This window comes from Ptychodera flava, chromosome 5 (genome assembly GCF_041260155.1).
Source record: "Ptychodera flava strain L36383 chromosome 5, AS_Pfla_20210202, whole genome shotgun sequence".
NCBI lineage: Eukaryota > Metazoa > Hemichordata > Enteropneusta > Ptychoderidae > Ptychodera > Ptychodera flava.
The window spans coordinates 39,809,312-39,826,588 of record NC_091932.1 but is presented as its reverse complement, the minus strand read 5'-3'; the positions used below and the strand labels follow the sequence as shown (position 1 = coordinate 39,826,588).

The 17,277-nt window shown below is 35.7% G+C and overlaps 1 protein-coding gene across 2 annotated transcripts in view; it reads right to left on the bottom strand.

Annotated features, from left to right (window-relative positions):
* The window catches only part of LOC139133919 (glucokinase regulatory protein-like), a 23,608-nt gene extending 6,331 nt beyond the window's left edge, over nt 1-17,277 (bottom strand). Inside the window, exons 1-13 of one of the 2 annotated variants that reach the window (XM_070700708.1) lie at nt 17,164-17,277; nt 12,042-12,122; nt 11,519-11,580; nt 8,670-8,738; nt 7,361-7,429; nt 6,346-6,486; nt 6,050-6,103; nt 4,924-5,059; nt 4,334-4,398; nt 2,972-3,192; nt 2,326-2,423; nt 1,272-1,351; nt 136-232 (exon numbers count right to left, since the gene is read on the bottom strand). In XM_070700708.1, coding sequence (XP_070556809.1) covers nt 136-232; nt 1,272-1,351; nt 2,326-2,423; nt 2,972-3,192; nt 4,334-4,398; nt 4,924-5,059; nt 6,050-6,103; nt 6,346-6,486; nt 7,361-7,429; nt 8,670-8,738; nt 11,519-11,580; nt 12,042-12,105 — 1,156 coding nt within the window. In that variant the 5' untranslated portion in view covers nt 12,106-12,122; nt 17,164-17,277. Of the gene's footprint in view, nt 1-135; nt 233-1,271; nt 1,352-2,325; nt 2,424-2,971; nt 3,193-4,333; nt 4,399-4,923; nt 5,060-6,049; nt 6,104-6,345; nt 6,487-7,360; nt 7,430-8,669; nt 8,739-11,518; nt 11,581-12,041; nt 12,123-14,607; nt 14,719-17,163 lie in introns of those variants that run through there. The other variant, XM_070700709.1, reaches the window with a different exon arrangement.

Below are 17,277 nucleotides of genomic sequence, written 5' to 3'. Positions count from 1 at the left end.
TGACACATCAACATAACATGAAGATATTTGTATAAAGGCAACAAAAATTGACTAAATTTTAAGGTTTTAATAACCATGGACTTTCACTCCGGTAGTTGCTGTGTTTTAAAATAATTACCAGTATATGACACTTACCATTGTCTTTCAGAAGAAACAGAACAGTGTCATTGGTGCCCAGTTTGCCAATCATGTCTTTTTCAAAATGTTCAGCCGAAATATTGAATGGTTCACCCTGACAGATACAGCAACATTCTTGTTAGTATAATTAAAATGAATTCAGTTAGAACATTGTGGCAGCACAATAGCAAAGCAAGTCAGTCACAGCTCGCTGGTTCTTCAAGCTTGTTTAGATCTATGATCCAACTGTAGAGGGCGCACTAAAGGAAAATATCTGTCAGTAGTGTAAAAACGTGATGATGAATTCAAAGCCTTTTTTTGAATAAACTACTGAAGTTACACTTAGCAATAAGAAAGATTTCAATCTTTTTTACAAAAGGGGTGGATTTTAGCTGCTATACACTCTGGCCATCAGTTCAAGGAAGAGATTTATCTTAATTTAATAGCTCTACTAGTTGCAGTCTGCATTTTACAGCCATGTACCCTAGTACTTGCTGATTCATACACCCAGCTACCAATAGAATTTTAGAATCTGTGTTTCATTGTTGTCAAATATCACCCTGACATCACAAACCCAGCGCTACCATGGTACACTATTTGCATGGGAAAATCAGTAGAGTGAGACAATATTTCTGGAACAGTGTTTTGGTTGAGCTTGGTATTTCTTGTGATTTTCTGATTCTAAGCAAAAACTTATGAAGGACAATATACTGCTACCTTCATCAAGCATATAACTTACAAAGGACAATAAACTTCTACCCTCACCAAGCATATAACTTACGAAGGACAATAAACTGCTACCCTAATCAAGCATTTAACTTATGAAGGCCAATAAACTGCTTCCCTCATCAGGATTTAACTTACGAAGGACAATAAACTGCTTCCCTTATCAAGCATGTAACTTATGAGAGCCAATAAACTGCTACCCTCATCAAGAATATAACTTACGAAGGCCAATAAACTGCTAACCTCATCAAGTATAACTTATGAAGGCCAATAAACTACTACCCTCATCAAGCATATAACTTACGAAGGCCAATAAACTGCTTCCCTTATCAAGCATGTAACTTATGAGAGCCAATAAACTGCTACCCTCATCAAGACTATAACTTACGAAGGCCAATAAACTGCTAATCTCATCAAGTATAACTTACGAAGGCCAATAAGCTGCTACCCTCTCGATTGCCGTACACCTGAAAACCTCCAATAACAAAACCTCTTATATCCTCCAAGCCTGAAAACCAAGATGAAGAAATGATTTTAAATTGGTTGAGATAATTAGTAAAAGATAGAAGAGAAAGAATGGACATTCTTTTAAAGAAATTGTTAAAAATAAGACATTAACCAACAATTGTGAGATTTTGAAAAGACTGGAGAATGTCTTCTTCAAGTCCATCTCTGATATCATATTGCTTTATCTGCAGTATTGCTGGATGAATATACACACTCTAAACAGGGTTTGTATTACGAGGGGACTGACAAAAAGTAAAACTTTCGTTTATACTAGACTTGGGTATACCCCTCTTGTTTGTTATCAGGTACATGGAACTTTATGCTTTTGAGTTGGGGTTTATGATAGATATGATTACATTCAGATATGATCAAACAGTCTCTGTGTTGAAAGTCAAGACTTTACTTTGCATGAAAACATCACTTTATTTTATGTCCAATACAAAGAAGTCAAATCTTTTGCCATCCACACAGTTTATTGTGTTTGATTGGGCTTGGCAGCATTCTTCAATATGGCCATCATTTTAAAAAACCTGGTATTGACCCGTTGTCTGATAAAACATTGACAGTTGATGGCAACTTTTTCCTCACAGGTAAGGAGAAGTAACATTGACGTGTACATGAGATCAATAGATTTTGACTCACAGGGTACGGAAGAAATAACATTGAAGTATGGTACCTTAGACCAATGGATTGTGACTCACAGGGTACGGCAGCGATAACATTGAAGTATGGTACCTTAGACCAATGGATTGTGACTCACAGGGTACGGCAGCGATAACATTGAAGTATGGTACCTGAGGCTAATGAATTCTGACTCACTGGGTACAAGCGATATAACAGTGAAGCACGGAACATGTGACCAACTGATCCCAATCTCCTTAAGTAAACATCAGACTGTCATGGAAAACACTTTTATAGATTATTGTAAAATTCATCAGTGAAAAGAGGTAATAAATACTCTAATGAAGTACTTACTTGCACCGTAGGTGGGTGGACACTCTGATGCATCAATTATACCCATAATGCCGAGGGAATCTACTCCAATATAGTAAATATGACCATTGTCATTCAAACTGTTGAAACATCAAAACAAAATTTGTCTTTTAAACTTCAAGCGCAACAATATGCTTCAGAGCGGCAAAAAGCTGAATGGAACTCTGATGGCCTAATATAAACTTCAAAGCTTTAGAGAAGATGTACAACAATTCAAGATTTTTCCTTCAGGTTTAGAACACTTTTGCTTTACTTAATTCCATACACATAACACTTATGGGAAATTTTAGTGATCTACATTGGTCATATGACTGAAATATAAACAGACATGCACATGCTCCTCAATAACTTTTCTTAGAAGCACAGTTATTGTGAAATTATCGTACTAATCCACTCTGCAGTTCAAATAATTGAAAAATTTGCCAGTCAACAAAATGACCCTGATATCCAACAGCTGCATAGCTTTGCTTAAAGAAGTCTTTTTAAAATTCATTCATTTTCTTCCTTTGGACACTTTCTATCTTTTTGGAAGACCCTTACTGTATTCTTTATCAGCTTTGAGGGTTTGATGTCTTCAAAATAATATGTTTGACAATGACAGTTCTAAAAGCATGTCTGATAGACTGACCTATTAGCTGCCCACTGAACCAATTCAGCCATCTGATTTGTGTATTGGTACGTTGATTTATAAACAGCTTGGTAGGTTGAGAGTAAGATTTTCACTGACTCACTGGTCGGTTTCTCAACTTCAGCATCCTTGATCAGATGTGCCAACATTAAAATAACTTCCAAAAGAATCTTTGTAGTACTGCCACCTTTCATTCTTGATGAACCAGTGATGGCTTCTGGCTGTTGAAAGAACAAAGGAATTGCTGTGAAGATGATGTTACAAGTGTGGTTTTCACGTCAACATTAAAATAATTGATATTTATATTAAAATATGATTGATGTCGGGATATGTGCCAAGTGATAGATATCATATCATCATCTCACAATCTGTATTGGAACGGAAAATTAGAGAAAAAAGTATGTATAATGGTCATAATATTCATGTTTTAACATCAAATTCCAAAACAAAAAGAATACTTATGCAATGGTTCAGTACTAATTCTTACACGACCTGATCTTTTGACCATTCTATACACAAATATAAATACTTTATCCATTGACAAAAACAACAATAATTTCGTTTTTGCAGTACTTTAATTTTTCTAGTTTTAATGTACATGTATTTACACAAATCAACACACTGTTGCTTATTATTAAGCAATGTACATGTATTTACTGGTGTATATTTACATATTATTCCCAAAATATTTTCTTCATTTGGTGAAGGAAAATAAAAGTGATGTAATGACTGTGTCACCATGAGTTGATGGCAAGTTGTTATACCGTATTAACATCATGAGTATTTTCCAAGAATGAAGAAAAAAATTAGGAAATAATATACTTATCACATGCTCAACCCATGGATTCATTATTTTCTTGTGTGAGAAATGCAGGCAACAATGTTATTATCATTGAAAAACACATCAAACACTGATGCATCAAAATTGATGACACTGACACAGGTTGTAATGATGTACCATAGAATAACCATAGGATAAATCCCATATTTTTTGTCAAACTAGGCTTGTGCATGTGATAAATAGCATCAGGTATTGCAAGTCATATGGGTAGCCATGCTTTTCTGATGGAAACCAACTTCGGTAGCCAAGGATGTACATTTGGGCAGGGCCACTCTAAAAACACAGCATTCAATAATCATCACCATTACATAGTAGAGAGTCACTGTTATTTCAGATTGTCATGTGACATACTGTGACAAAATACTCTTAGAAGATGATCAAAGTCAACAATGCTGTGTGCAGGTCTGTCAGGTAACTGACAGTATATCACTTAGCTCAATATTCATTTAAGTAGATTATACAAATCACACAACACAGACGTTTTCACAGTGAGGAGATGACTTAAAGATTTGCGTACTTACACCAACAATGGGGTTTAAGATGAAGCCATTATTGCACTTGATAAAATCTTCAAATTTTTTGGCAACTGTTAACGAAAAAATGATATCTATTGGTTAAAGCTGATGAAAATCAAAGGAACAATTGCACTTACTGATCATAATCTATAAGTTACTGGAACATGAAACTGGAACAAAGTATAAACAAACTACGACAGGAAATTTTTTTCAACTTGCAAACGACTGTCTTGTCAAAACATTTGTTGAGGGATATGAAAGTTAAAGATACAGCAAGAACAATTGCTTTGTATTGGTTGGGGGCGCTATTCATTTCTGGGGAAATCCCTACCATAACATCCTGAAAACGAGAAACGAAGGTACAAGCAGTTCACATACCAAATATGAAAACAGAATTTCCTGTAAACACCATGTATAACATTTCAAGACATCATAAAAATATAATGCACTTATTTGCTTTCAATCTGTAAATTGGAACTTTTGATGCTCTCTGAATGAATGAATGAAGGTAATATGTTATCAGAACTACATTTCTGATAACAGTGATAGAAGGCATGTACCGTATGTAAAACAGAAATCTCTGACTATCACTGTACCTTGTAGGAATGTTTTTTGCCAGTTTTCTATTGGTAAATTTCGAGCAAGATCAACTGGATTGAATCCCAGCAACACCGGAACAAATTTATCCGGATGATCCATACAATATTCCAGCTGCCCGGCCACAAATGGTGCCTGGAAAAAAAAGAATGAAATACTTCATCATTTATAATTTAATTTTCAGAGAACCCATTGTCTGGTGCCCTTGTATGATAACTTGGATCAAAGTATATGACTTTGATGTAGGATAGAAAGGCGGTAGAAAGAACGTCTCATTCAAGAACAAAAGATTCAAGGAGGAAAGTCACAGAGTCATTGGAGTCATAAAATGCAGTGTTTTAATTATTTTGGTTTTTAAATACAATGGTTATTTGCTAACAGGATACCAACTGACATTCTGCAAAATTTATGTTAATGTTCAGAAACCACACTGCATCCCTATGAAGCTGCATATCAATTTGAAAGTGCATATCAAATTTAAAGGCCTGTGCCGACGTCAGATTGTCTCGCAAGGAAATTTACTAACTAGATTACAATTTCAATGGAAAACAAAAGGCTATGACACCCCATAGCCCTCTTACATACTAGAACAAACTTGATCCTGGGGATCAAGTCCCTGGCCTTTAAATGTGGCATAACAAATTTGAAACCTGCATATCAAATTTGAAAGCTGCATATCAGATTTGAATGCTGTATATCAAATTTGAAAGCTGCATATCAGATTTTTTAAAGGAAAAGATGTTTGACCAGAAATTTGAACATCAGCTGAAAGATTTTGCAAATGAAAGTTTTTCATCATTTCAACAAATGTTAATTAGGTCATCCTGAGTGACTTGTAAACCAAATTTGAAATTTTATGGCCAGTGGTTTCAGAAAAGAAGAGTTAAGTTGGAGCAAGATGACAGATGACAAGGTAAAAGTTCAATGTCTCTGACAGCAAAGCTAAACAGTAGTTAAGTTGCACAAACCTTGAAAAAGCTTGGAAAGATTACTTATATTCTCAATTCAGTCACTTGTGTGAGTATTTTTGAAATTTACTGGACCAAGTTTTGGAAATGATAGATATAGACAATCGACATTTGACAGACGAAAGCATTCTTTGTAACACTGAAAACTCTCACTTACTGATAATCCACAGGTTATTCCAATAAACACAACTTTGCTCTTTCCTTTCGACACCTGGTTTGAAAAAACACAGTGTAAAAGAACTTTAAAACATTTCATCATGCTTTATTTTTTACACTTTTTCAACCCTATTCAAACCTATTACAGAACAAAAACATAGCTTTTCATTCGATACAATTTTGGTCAATCTTCCACAGCAACAACAACAAAATTTCTATTTGAAAAGTCTGGGTACACGTATGTTTCAATTTGAATGAATTGAAATCAGCTGACTGCATTGATATGACACTGCTCACCTCTTCAAGGGCTTTGATTCCAGAATAGGGATCATCCTCTGGGGCTTCTTGAGAGGTCAATAAAGCTTTATCACGCCCTGCAATAATATATTCATAACATCCTGGTAATCCTTGATTGGTCAGAAGTTTGTTAAATGACCTCTGTTGAATACAAAACAGATACAAATTATTCAACCCAATAATTGTCATAAAGTTTGAAAATAGATTGTGTTTTGTGATTGATATTAGTGAATGCACCATGGCAAAAGGTAACAAAGTAGCAGTGTTCTTAATTATTCATTGTTTTTTTTTTCTTACAGGTTATGTTTTATAAGTGTTTGACAACCAGCTCAAATCCGTGTATGGACCGTATTTTTTACATTTGATGAATCTTTATGTGCATATAAACAGTATAAAGATGAAAACATTAATGTAATATGCTTTATTCTACAGAAAAAATAACCAGCTGATTTATTTGCAGTGATATTCGATACCTTTATTAAAGGGCTTACACTATTATCTGATCGTGTGTGATAGAATCTACCATATTTGAAATCCTATGATGAGCTGTATTTCAGAAAAATGTTGTTGAAGGATTAATCTTGGTAACGTTGCCAGGATATTCCTTTGTAAAAGAGTCATTATGATCATCATAGTATGAACAGGTAAGGTAGAAAGCGCCTTCCGGATAGACAGACTCTCAAATTTCTATAATTCTTTTCTGATCTACCAACTGTGGGGACTCATTTTAAAGCTCTTGAAGAAAGAAAAACTTTCACCATCTTAGTTTTTCGAAAATCCAAAATTTAATTTTTTTCTCCATAGAGTTAACACGGGAATGGTTGCCATTTTGAATTTCAAATATTGCAATATTCTGGGTAATTTATTTCGCTAGTTCCAGACTTTGCATGATTTTTATTTTCATTGAAAAAAGAGTGGTTGAAAATTTCATTCAGGAAAGTTTGAGCAAAAGTTCCAGTTTTTCACTTTCGAGGCGCATACTACCTTAAGGTATAGTTTTTGATGTCATACTTACACAGAGAACAAAGGCCAGTCTTCCAGAAGTACCACAGCCACTGAGTATAACTGCATTTTGAGATGGATTCTGGCAGGATTTGAAATAAAGAAAACAGAAATTCATTCAGATAGCAGTATGCCTCATGTGTTCTGATATTTTAACAGATACAATGTTGTGTGAAACTGGATACAGTACTCCAACAATAAGTCACTTTAGTATCAACTTTTAGAGTCTTATTTTTTTCATCAAAATTCCTCGAGGAACAATTGGTTTAGTTTCATTACTTGCTTGTCGGTTCATACCGGTATTTTATTGTATAGTGTCAAATTTATGTGGTAAAAAATTTGCTAACACATTTGTAACTTCATAAGAAAACAAAATAAGTAGTTATTCAAGTTATGTTATCTTCAAAGGTTGACAAATGAAACAAAGAAAAATATGTCATTGTCTGAGTTATTTTACTTTCAATTAAAGCAATTTTTTACTTTCAATTAAAGCATAATAGTTGTGGTATTAGCCTATTTGTGTGCTTTATTCTTTTTTCAACAGAATATAATGTACTACCGTAAGTGAAGTTTGCTTGAGTCCATTATAGGCTGGCAGAGGCCACATTATTGCTACAATTTAGAGTTTTGGAAATGCTTGTGAATTCACAGATGAAGAAAACATTTGGTGCCATATTACAATTCGGATAGTATTCAATCGGATTCGAACCCACAACATACAGGATCAGTCGCCTAGCTGAGAGGCCACAGACAGAACCACTCGGCTAAATATCAGTAATAATGTGGCGGGCGGGCTGGGGGAGGTGGGGGGGGGGGGGGGTAGAGATGTCATGCAATTCACTGGCAACGCAAAAACTAATATAATTAAGTAATAAAGCACAGCCACCGATAATATACCACAAGATTTTGACCAGTTCTCAACATATATGCACGAGCAATAGCGAGTGCATATATGAAGTGAACTGGTCAAAATCGAGTGGTATACCTTCGCTGGGTGTGATTTATTGCTATTATATCATAACAGTATATTGAAATTCTTGCATAGAACGTCAAGAAAAGGATTTTGGCTCTTGCCGAGAGCTTGTGTGTGTGCCAGCCGTGGTATATCGCCAATATATTACGGTTCTTTTCGCGTCTCAACCAATCAGATCACTGCATTTGCGCGTTCAATGTACTGGTATGATATAATTACTAATAATGCCTTGGCCTAGCTTGTTCCTATGATGCTTACATAAAAGGGGGGAGTGACATTGAGGCCCACGCAAAGCCAGTTCAGATAAGCAGATGTGCTTATAGCAAGTATATATAGAGTGTCACATTACCTTCAGGATGCTGACAGTAATTTCAGCCAGCTGTGTTATGGTTTCAACTATCTTCTCATGAAAGATATTCTAAAAACATAGAAAAGAAGGGATTTATTAGAAAATCTATAAAGCTGCTAGCTATGATATGACCCAGGATTACTGGAGACAAACCTTGGGACATTAAAAAAGGGTTTCCCCCAGGGCCTCTAACAACGTTTAATTCACATACTTTAAAGCCCCTTTGCTGTCTACCCACTGTGACTGATGTAGCCTGGCTCAGCACAAGCTGGTGTAGTCGGTTACATCAGCAACAGTGTACAACTGTGAGAGAGTCTAATTTATCCAAAGTTTATGAATGTAGGTCTGTGTGGTGGGGACATGTTGGAAAGTGTAGCCAGCTACAGCACAGACTTGTATGCAAAGCAGACTCCCTCAGGTTAGACCATCTAACAGCTTGCTTCACATTTTCAAAAAGTATCAGAATACGGCCTTCATCTCAGCATTTTTCGAGTTAAATTTTACAGTTATTGTTTTACTTTTGCTTCTGGTAAATATCTATGTAGGCTATTTCTTGAAGAGTTGTCAATTTGTATGATTCTTAGTCTAAATCAAAGCTTTAAACAAAGAAACAAACAAATAAACAAATATGTAAATAAACAAATAAATGAATAATTCATTAATTAATACTGTTCCTTTGTTGATTCTGTTCAACGTGTGCGGTCTTGAAAAGAAACGTAATTGCCATGCAACTGGCGTTTTTTTATTGAAACTTGTCATATCAGTGACAGCATCCTGTATGCATCATGTGATAATCAACAGGAAGTTGAATGAAACTGACATGATTAAACTTCTTTTGCCTATTTTAAGTAACAGTATTGTAAAGAGATTTTGATTCCATTGTACTATTTTCATCTGTGGTAATAGCCTTTTTGTGTGCTTTATTCTGTTTTCAAATTGAAAGTAATATTTACAATTCCTACAACAAATTACAGTGTTGGATGATAGCATATGAGACAATTACAATCCGTGTATTTCCCATGTCATGTACAGGATATTTGCAGAGGAAGGAAACAGCTGTATAACATTCCATTGCCGGCAAACGTTGCTAGAACTGGCTGACGCCGCCATACTAGGAAGTAATTGCTCAAATCTTTTGAAAAAAATAATCAATCTGGTGAATACTACTCCTATGCTGGATTTTATTATGAATCATGGTAACATCCAATTGTTAGTTACTACGATATTCTGAATTAAATTTTTAAAGGGAAACCTAAGTCCAGCGACATTGACCGTTTATCCCTTCCAAAGTCACCCTTGAATAAAATGCAGCTCAAATTTGCAACATAATTGCACGCGCCGACGACTACGGAGCGACGAAAAGGGACATTGAAGTAGACAACATTATGGAAATGAGCTCGGAATTCCATGGGCACGAAAGGGCTCATGGGAGGAGCGTGCGTGACGTCATCAGCGATACACGAACGTGTGTAACAGCTTACCAAAGCATTGGAGTCTATGACTGCAGCAGTGCAGTTCTGCACGTTACGACTCTTTTATGCTCAGTAGCATAAAACATGATTAACTGTTGTTCACTTGAGTGCAAAAATCACTCAAGGAAGAACAAACTGAGTCAGCTTTTATCGTCGTCCTACAGAACAGCTTTTTCGAAGACAGTGGCTAAAAGAAACGTAGCGTTGAAGGATCGCAGGGTCACTCAGTGTCTCCAATTCAGTTCGGGGTCTGTACAAGCACAGTGACTCCCTTCGTGGAATCATACACAAAACGCAAACAACCAAATATGAACGATGTGTGGAGATGCTTTCATGATATCTTGGTTCAAATTAGTATGGTTTGATTTCAGTCAGGGAAAATTAATACTCGATGTCAGAGATATCGCTGTCCGAACTCTCCATAGTCGTCTTACAAACGCGCTGAACTGTTTACAGAACTCCTTCAGCTGCAAGCTACAATCGTCTGTATCGCCGATGACGTCACGCACGCTCCTCCCATGAGCCCTTTCGTGCCCATGGAATTCGAGCTCATTTCCATAAATGTCGTCTACTTCAATGTCTCTTTTCGTCGCTCCGTAGTCGTCGGCGCATGCAATTATGTTGCAAATTTGAGCTGCATTTTATTCAAGGGTGATTTTGGAAGGGATAAACGGTCAATGTCGCTGGACTTAGGTTTCCCTTTAAATGGAAAAAAATTCATGTCAACTGAACTTTTCATTAAATTAAACAATCTGTTGGCTGGTTAGGTAGAAAATCATAGTGTCTACTTAAATGTTGAAAACGATGTCTCTCAGTAACAGAGACAAATTCAAATCAATTTGGAAAGAAAATTTGCGTGTATTCCTGGGACTATACACTGTGTAATGACCTTTCTGTTGATATATTTTTGCCCACGACTGCTTCTAAGACATCTGTCCAGACATTTTTATTCTTACGGTCACCATGGAGGGACCATGTTAGGGTCCACTCTTTGTATACATACTGTACACATTGTATTTTTAAATTCTTTCTGTTCATTTTTATTATTTTGTCTGTTGCTATTGTACTGTTTGTTTGTTTGTACTCTTTTTATTTTCTGGGAGTCTGTTATTGGGCCTTTGAACCTGTCGTCTGTCAAATAAATAAAAATCAAATAAATATATAAACAAACAAATAAAATAAATAAACAAATGAATAAATAAATAAGCCTGTGTTTCCAAACTGGCTTGTGAAGAGTTGATGGTTTGGTTGAAAGTAAATTTCTTCTGGTAAGATAAAGAATGCTAATATTATCTCTCTTCATTAAATCTAGGTATTTCTTCTTCAAAGACAAAATGTGGAAGTTAATCCAGTAATAAATCGCTGATTGATACTTACAGGGTAACTTTTCCAACCATTGAAAATTTCATTATCACATTCTTCAAGTTTTTTCACAATTTCTGAAACACAAACAGTTAACACACAGATACTTACTGTAATGTAAATTTAACGGGTTATCTTTTCGTGATTTTTATCACTATTTTTGTTATGTATGTCAATTCCAAGTTCTTGTTCTACTACCTATATATAATGTAAATTCCTCTCATTCTCAAGAACAAATATTGGTAGTGATAATACATATATTGGTAGTGATAATACATATATATATATATATATATATATATATATATATATATATATATATATATATATATATATATATATATATATATATAAACTTCGCACATTCACATGCCTTTCTGATTAATGATTTATTTACTCAGCACGTTTTGACTACTTTATGTATACAACCACATAGTTATTGATCCTTACTTCTTTTTTTCTTTCCCTTCTTAAAATTTATGACTAAATTGTATTCACACTATGCTTGCAAATGTATTTTATGAACAGCAGTATTTACCTTGTGGAGAACTGACATCGATATTTTGAGTAATATCATTGGTCAATTCAGTCACAGGATTCATTCCTCGTCATCAAAGACCTGAAAGACAGAAGTGAGTCAATAAGGCAACTGCTACATGTTGGGTATGGCGTGCTCACTTTTTATGAAAATCCTGAAATTATGCATGGTTTTGTGATCCCCAGTCTAGATGTCTTTCTTTTGTAAGATTTTACTCTGTTTTTGAGTATTCAATACTTCGTCTGTCAATACATATGTTTTATTTATGTAAATACAAGCTCGTATCTACAGCTTTTTTCCTATAGCATTGCTGGCTTTAAATATGTACATGTACGGTACATGAACACCTGCAGTAATTAATGAACTGCATGCAGAACCTCACTTGGTTAAAAATTTGCCAGAACTAGGATAGTTCCATTTGGTTGTAGCTGTTAAAATTGACAATGGAGATCCATTTCACAGGCAAAGCACTGGTAGAGATGAACCAAATGAGTCATATTCATAAGTCTATTTTGTAACATTATAACAATATGACATTTATTACTTGCTTGTAAATAAAAGAACGCGTTCTCGTAACAAGAAGTGGTATAACTGTAAGGTAAATTTTACATATGAATAGACTTCTAAAGCACTGAACAAGTGAGAAAAGCCAGGAATCACTTGGTACGGACAGGTACCGAGCAAACATTCAACTTTTTGGTGACCAGTACCTACATACTAGTATGTAAAGATTGAGAAGTGATATTTAAATCAAGGTCTATTCAATTACTTAAAGAAACTCCCGCTCAACGAGACCAAGTTTTTATTTTCATACAGTTTGGTTTTAAGTAAGAAATAGTGTTAAATATCGATATATTACATATTTTACATTGATCCCTGTAATATGAGTTCTCTTTCGTCAAATATTCATATCAGGTTAAAGCTACCTTTAGTGTGAGCAAGATAGATATCTTCTCACTGTTCGCATAATTTGACAAAATACTGTAAACTGAACAAAAGTGAAAGAAAATGGGCCTGAACACAGCCCTTCATTGAAATTTAACATAAATATACATTTCATTTTCATTACTGAATGCACATTTGCTGTCAGTTAGTGTCTTGAGACATGGAAGGGAAAGAGAGAAGCATCTGTCATTGCATATGCTAGGTGTATACGTACTTGGTGTACCTGTCATAGGGTGTGCGTACTACTGCATACTATGAGTGGAGTACCTGTCGTATAATGTAGAAGTTTTTTTTGCTGGTAGCTGTCGTGGGATGTGACTGGGCTTTATGGTCTGATACCCGTCATAAGATGCATGAGGGTATATGTGTTATGTACCTGTCACATGGGATATGGTAGGGATGTAAGTACTGAATACTTGTCATACAATATGGGAGAGGTGTATTTGCTGATTGTGAAATACACTGGCAGTCTGTTAGGCACACACCTGTATGATCTACATACCCTTCATAGGATGCTACAGGGATATATAGGCTAGCTGATACCTGTCATTGTACCATATGTGGCAGGGGCATATCCCAAACTACATGTAGGATGTGGCAGGGCCCAGCTAGGGTATATGGACTGATACCTGTCATTGGATGTCGCATGGGTGTATGAACAGATATCTATAGGTTGGGCAGGAGGTATGAAATGATACCAATCATAGCAGGGATGTGGCAAGGGTACAGGGACTGATACCTGGTTTAGGATGTTGTAGGGGCATGTGGACTGAATATCTGTGATGGGATGTGACCAGGGGGCATAGCCTTCAGTGCAGAACCTTGACACCATTTTCCACCATTGTACAACATGTCATCTTTATTTGCATCTAGCACATAATGGGTAGCCATCAAATCTGTTAAGAGTTGTTTGTTGGCAACATGTTTGCCCACAAACAGACAGGCCAGGCATTTAACGGTCAGTATAGGCACGGAATATGCATCAGGGAGGTAACTTTCCTTCTTTGAAAGGGGAAATTTCATTCGCTTGCTCGGTGAACAACTTGATATAACAGAATCATTCAAAAAATTAAAAAAAACCATATTTGACATGGCAAATTTACATAGAAAATAAACCAATAAGTTTTTTAACTGAGTGACCAGAATATCAACAACATTTAGACTGATTTGTTGAGATAGGAGTTAACAGACATCAGGAAATGATTACACACTCATATTTCAAAACCTGACCATCTAAAAATAGAAGTCAATTTAATCATTTGACGACTTTAGTAAACTTTGGACTTGTTCCTTGTTGGGTTGAAATGCAGCTTATTGCTGCAGACATCTCAAACAGTTGGCTGTATTCTTCCAGTATTTTAGTAAGCATGGTCTACTGCACTTATACCTTCCAATTACTATGATACTGGTTTATGGTAGGTCATTAATTATATCATGAGCACCTGTATAAATTAAGTTGTACACGTACCTGGAGTTGTCAATGATATGATTTGTTTTGGAACTATACAGCCATCTCATGACTTTTCATTTTTCATTGGTATCATTATGGTTACAAATTTTGCCGCCATTATCGCACTACCTACAAAATTGCCATTTCCATTGGGAATTGGAGACTTCCTACCTGTGTTATCAACTGGTGTTTCATGTAATCCTGAAGGAAATAAATCAGTTACATCTGACTGGTGCACAGCAAGATGGCAGGAATAAAGAGAAATCCACCTGGGCCTTCCTTATCAGCTGACTTTTGACCTTTGACCCCATCAGAACAATGATATCACTGCGTTACTTTACATAAACAGTCACGCAAATTAAGTCATGACTAACCAACCAAATATAAAATTTATCATTACAAACTCTAAACACAAGTAAAAAAATGGACTATGAAACTCAAAAGTTGTGTGGTACATAAATTATGTTTGGTTGATTAGTCGTGACTTTGAACTTGTGAAGTCATTGACCCAGGATGGGGCCCTATTTGCAACTGCTACAAATAAATACTTCAAGTTGATATGAGCTGTTGTGGTACCTTGGTCAAGGATTGATTCAAAATCTATTTTTGTTCGGTAAATTACAGTTAAAAATGGGTAAAAAAAACCAACAGTATCATACAGCAGCCTCTTGAGATAAGATTTAAAGGTTTGAGTTTGGCTCAAAGAAGTTCCCATGAACAATGCTATGTTATTTTGTTTAAATTTCCTTGGCATGAAATCCTCATCACAACAAACAGATTGTTGGCTAGGAAGATCTAAAAGAAGTAAACAGGGACAATTGAGAACAAAACATGGAAACAGTTTTATATCTTGAACTGAAAAGATTAATACATTGCCCTTCTGAAGAAAAAACATGTTCTGTAGATAAATTTATAGCTCTATACTTTTACACACACTGCAATGGCTAATTTTTCTATCAATAATCGTTTGTAGATTTTAATATAATTTGTCATCGATAATGATTGAATGGTTCGGTTGTCAAGTTCATGAGGTGCTTTTGGTGTAGCAAAGGTCACCCCAAAAGTAATAGAGCCTGTTTCAACTCGGAAAAGGGAATTGCATCCAACTTTAAGGTAGAATTTTACCTTTAAAAGCTAAACTGTGAAGTTTGCTACAGTACAGTGACCTTGTATATAGTTGTCAGAGCACAGCAAAACTGGCTGAGAAAAGAATTTATTGATCATGTTATAACCAGCTACTTTTGCAGCTTATTCCCTTTTTGTGTTTGATTTTCCTAAATTGTTTACATCAGCTTTCCCACTGGACCATAAGGCATGATTGGGCATAACAAAAGTGAAAAAAAAATTATGTTGACAAATTTATGAATATTGTTGATAAAAAAGGTAATGTTTCTGTTATTATTGTACACTTACAAAAGTACCCACCTGATCCTAAACAATGATCAGATTCACGCCAAATTCACACAGTTCTTGTGGTACAGACCCTCAGCAGAGATCAGGTATAGGTATATAGTTGTGGCATTGTGCTGTAATGTGCAGTCACAGTACTGCCTCAGCAGTCTCTCTTAGCAGTAAATATAGGAATGGGGAAGACTATAGCATCACAGCAGTATTTTATTGTTTATAGATTCTGTTTATTACTGTTTATTCATTGTATACATGCTGCACGCTTTAATATATAGTGAGAAATATCTGGTCATCAGCTACTAGTATGACATTTATCTCACTCTTAAAACAGTCTAGAATAACTTATATAAGCACTTTAGAGTTTCTTGGTACAGTGATTTACACCGATAATACAGCTCATGGGGAAAAATTAGCGTAGCATTACAGGCTATTTAAAATAAGATTTGCTTTTGAAAATAACTTGTTGGATACCAAGAACTTAAATGGCAGAAAAGTGGTCAAAAACTGCATTTTTGGTCACTGCTTGCAAACGGAGTTGGGGAGAAGGTAAAACCCACGAATTCCCAGGTGCTACCAACTGGTATAAATTTCATCAATTTCGCAATGCGAACACCTTTTTTGCATGAACAGCTTAGTTGGCGGCACCTGAATTCCACCTGATAATAGATTTTTTAAGTTTTGTAAATCTTCAGTGGAGAATGAATTTCACTATTTGATGCAGTGCCCCAAACACAGTATTTCTTTTCTCATCAATGATATTGTATTATCCTGATTTGATAGTTTAAGACAGAGAATTTTTCTCCATTTTACTGTATTAAAGTTCAGATGAAATTTACTCAAACGCAGTTTCCACTAGCAGCTGCTGGTCAATATATAGACGAGAGTGTTTCAGTTTGCTGCATCCCTGCACTTTGTTATGCAATACATAGTGATTAACCACGGTTTGTGGAGGGATAGTGAGCACAACTTCACTTCAGTGGCCAAAGATGCTGCATGAGAAAAGATGAGTGGCAAACGTTGCCAATAGACGAGGTTAAGACGCTCAAAATTTCACAACAGTTGAAGAGCAATTTTTTCGCCCCATAGTACCACCGTGAAAGTTACCGTCTTTAATCTGTTGACGAGCGCCACACTGTGACGAAAAGCATTGTGTTGGAAAAGTTGCAATACAGTACGTGCAGACACTGCACAGCAATGGTCAAGGCAACGTACACTGCCGTTCCTCTGTTCCGGTAACGCAACGTACTTTGTTCCTGCGATCGTTTGGAATGATTTTGGACAATAGATTTTATGTTAGCCGTGTTATATATATACAGATACCTGAATACAATCCATCGAAGGATAAATTTCTGTGCATCATATTTCTACGTCCGCACATTTTCTGCATCCACCGAGATTCCCGGATACACATGCGAAAGACCTTTTTTGATCGAC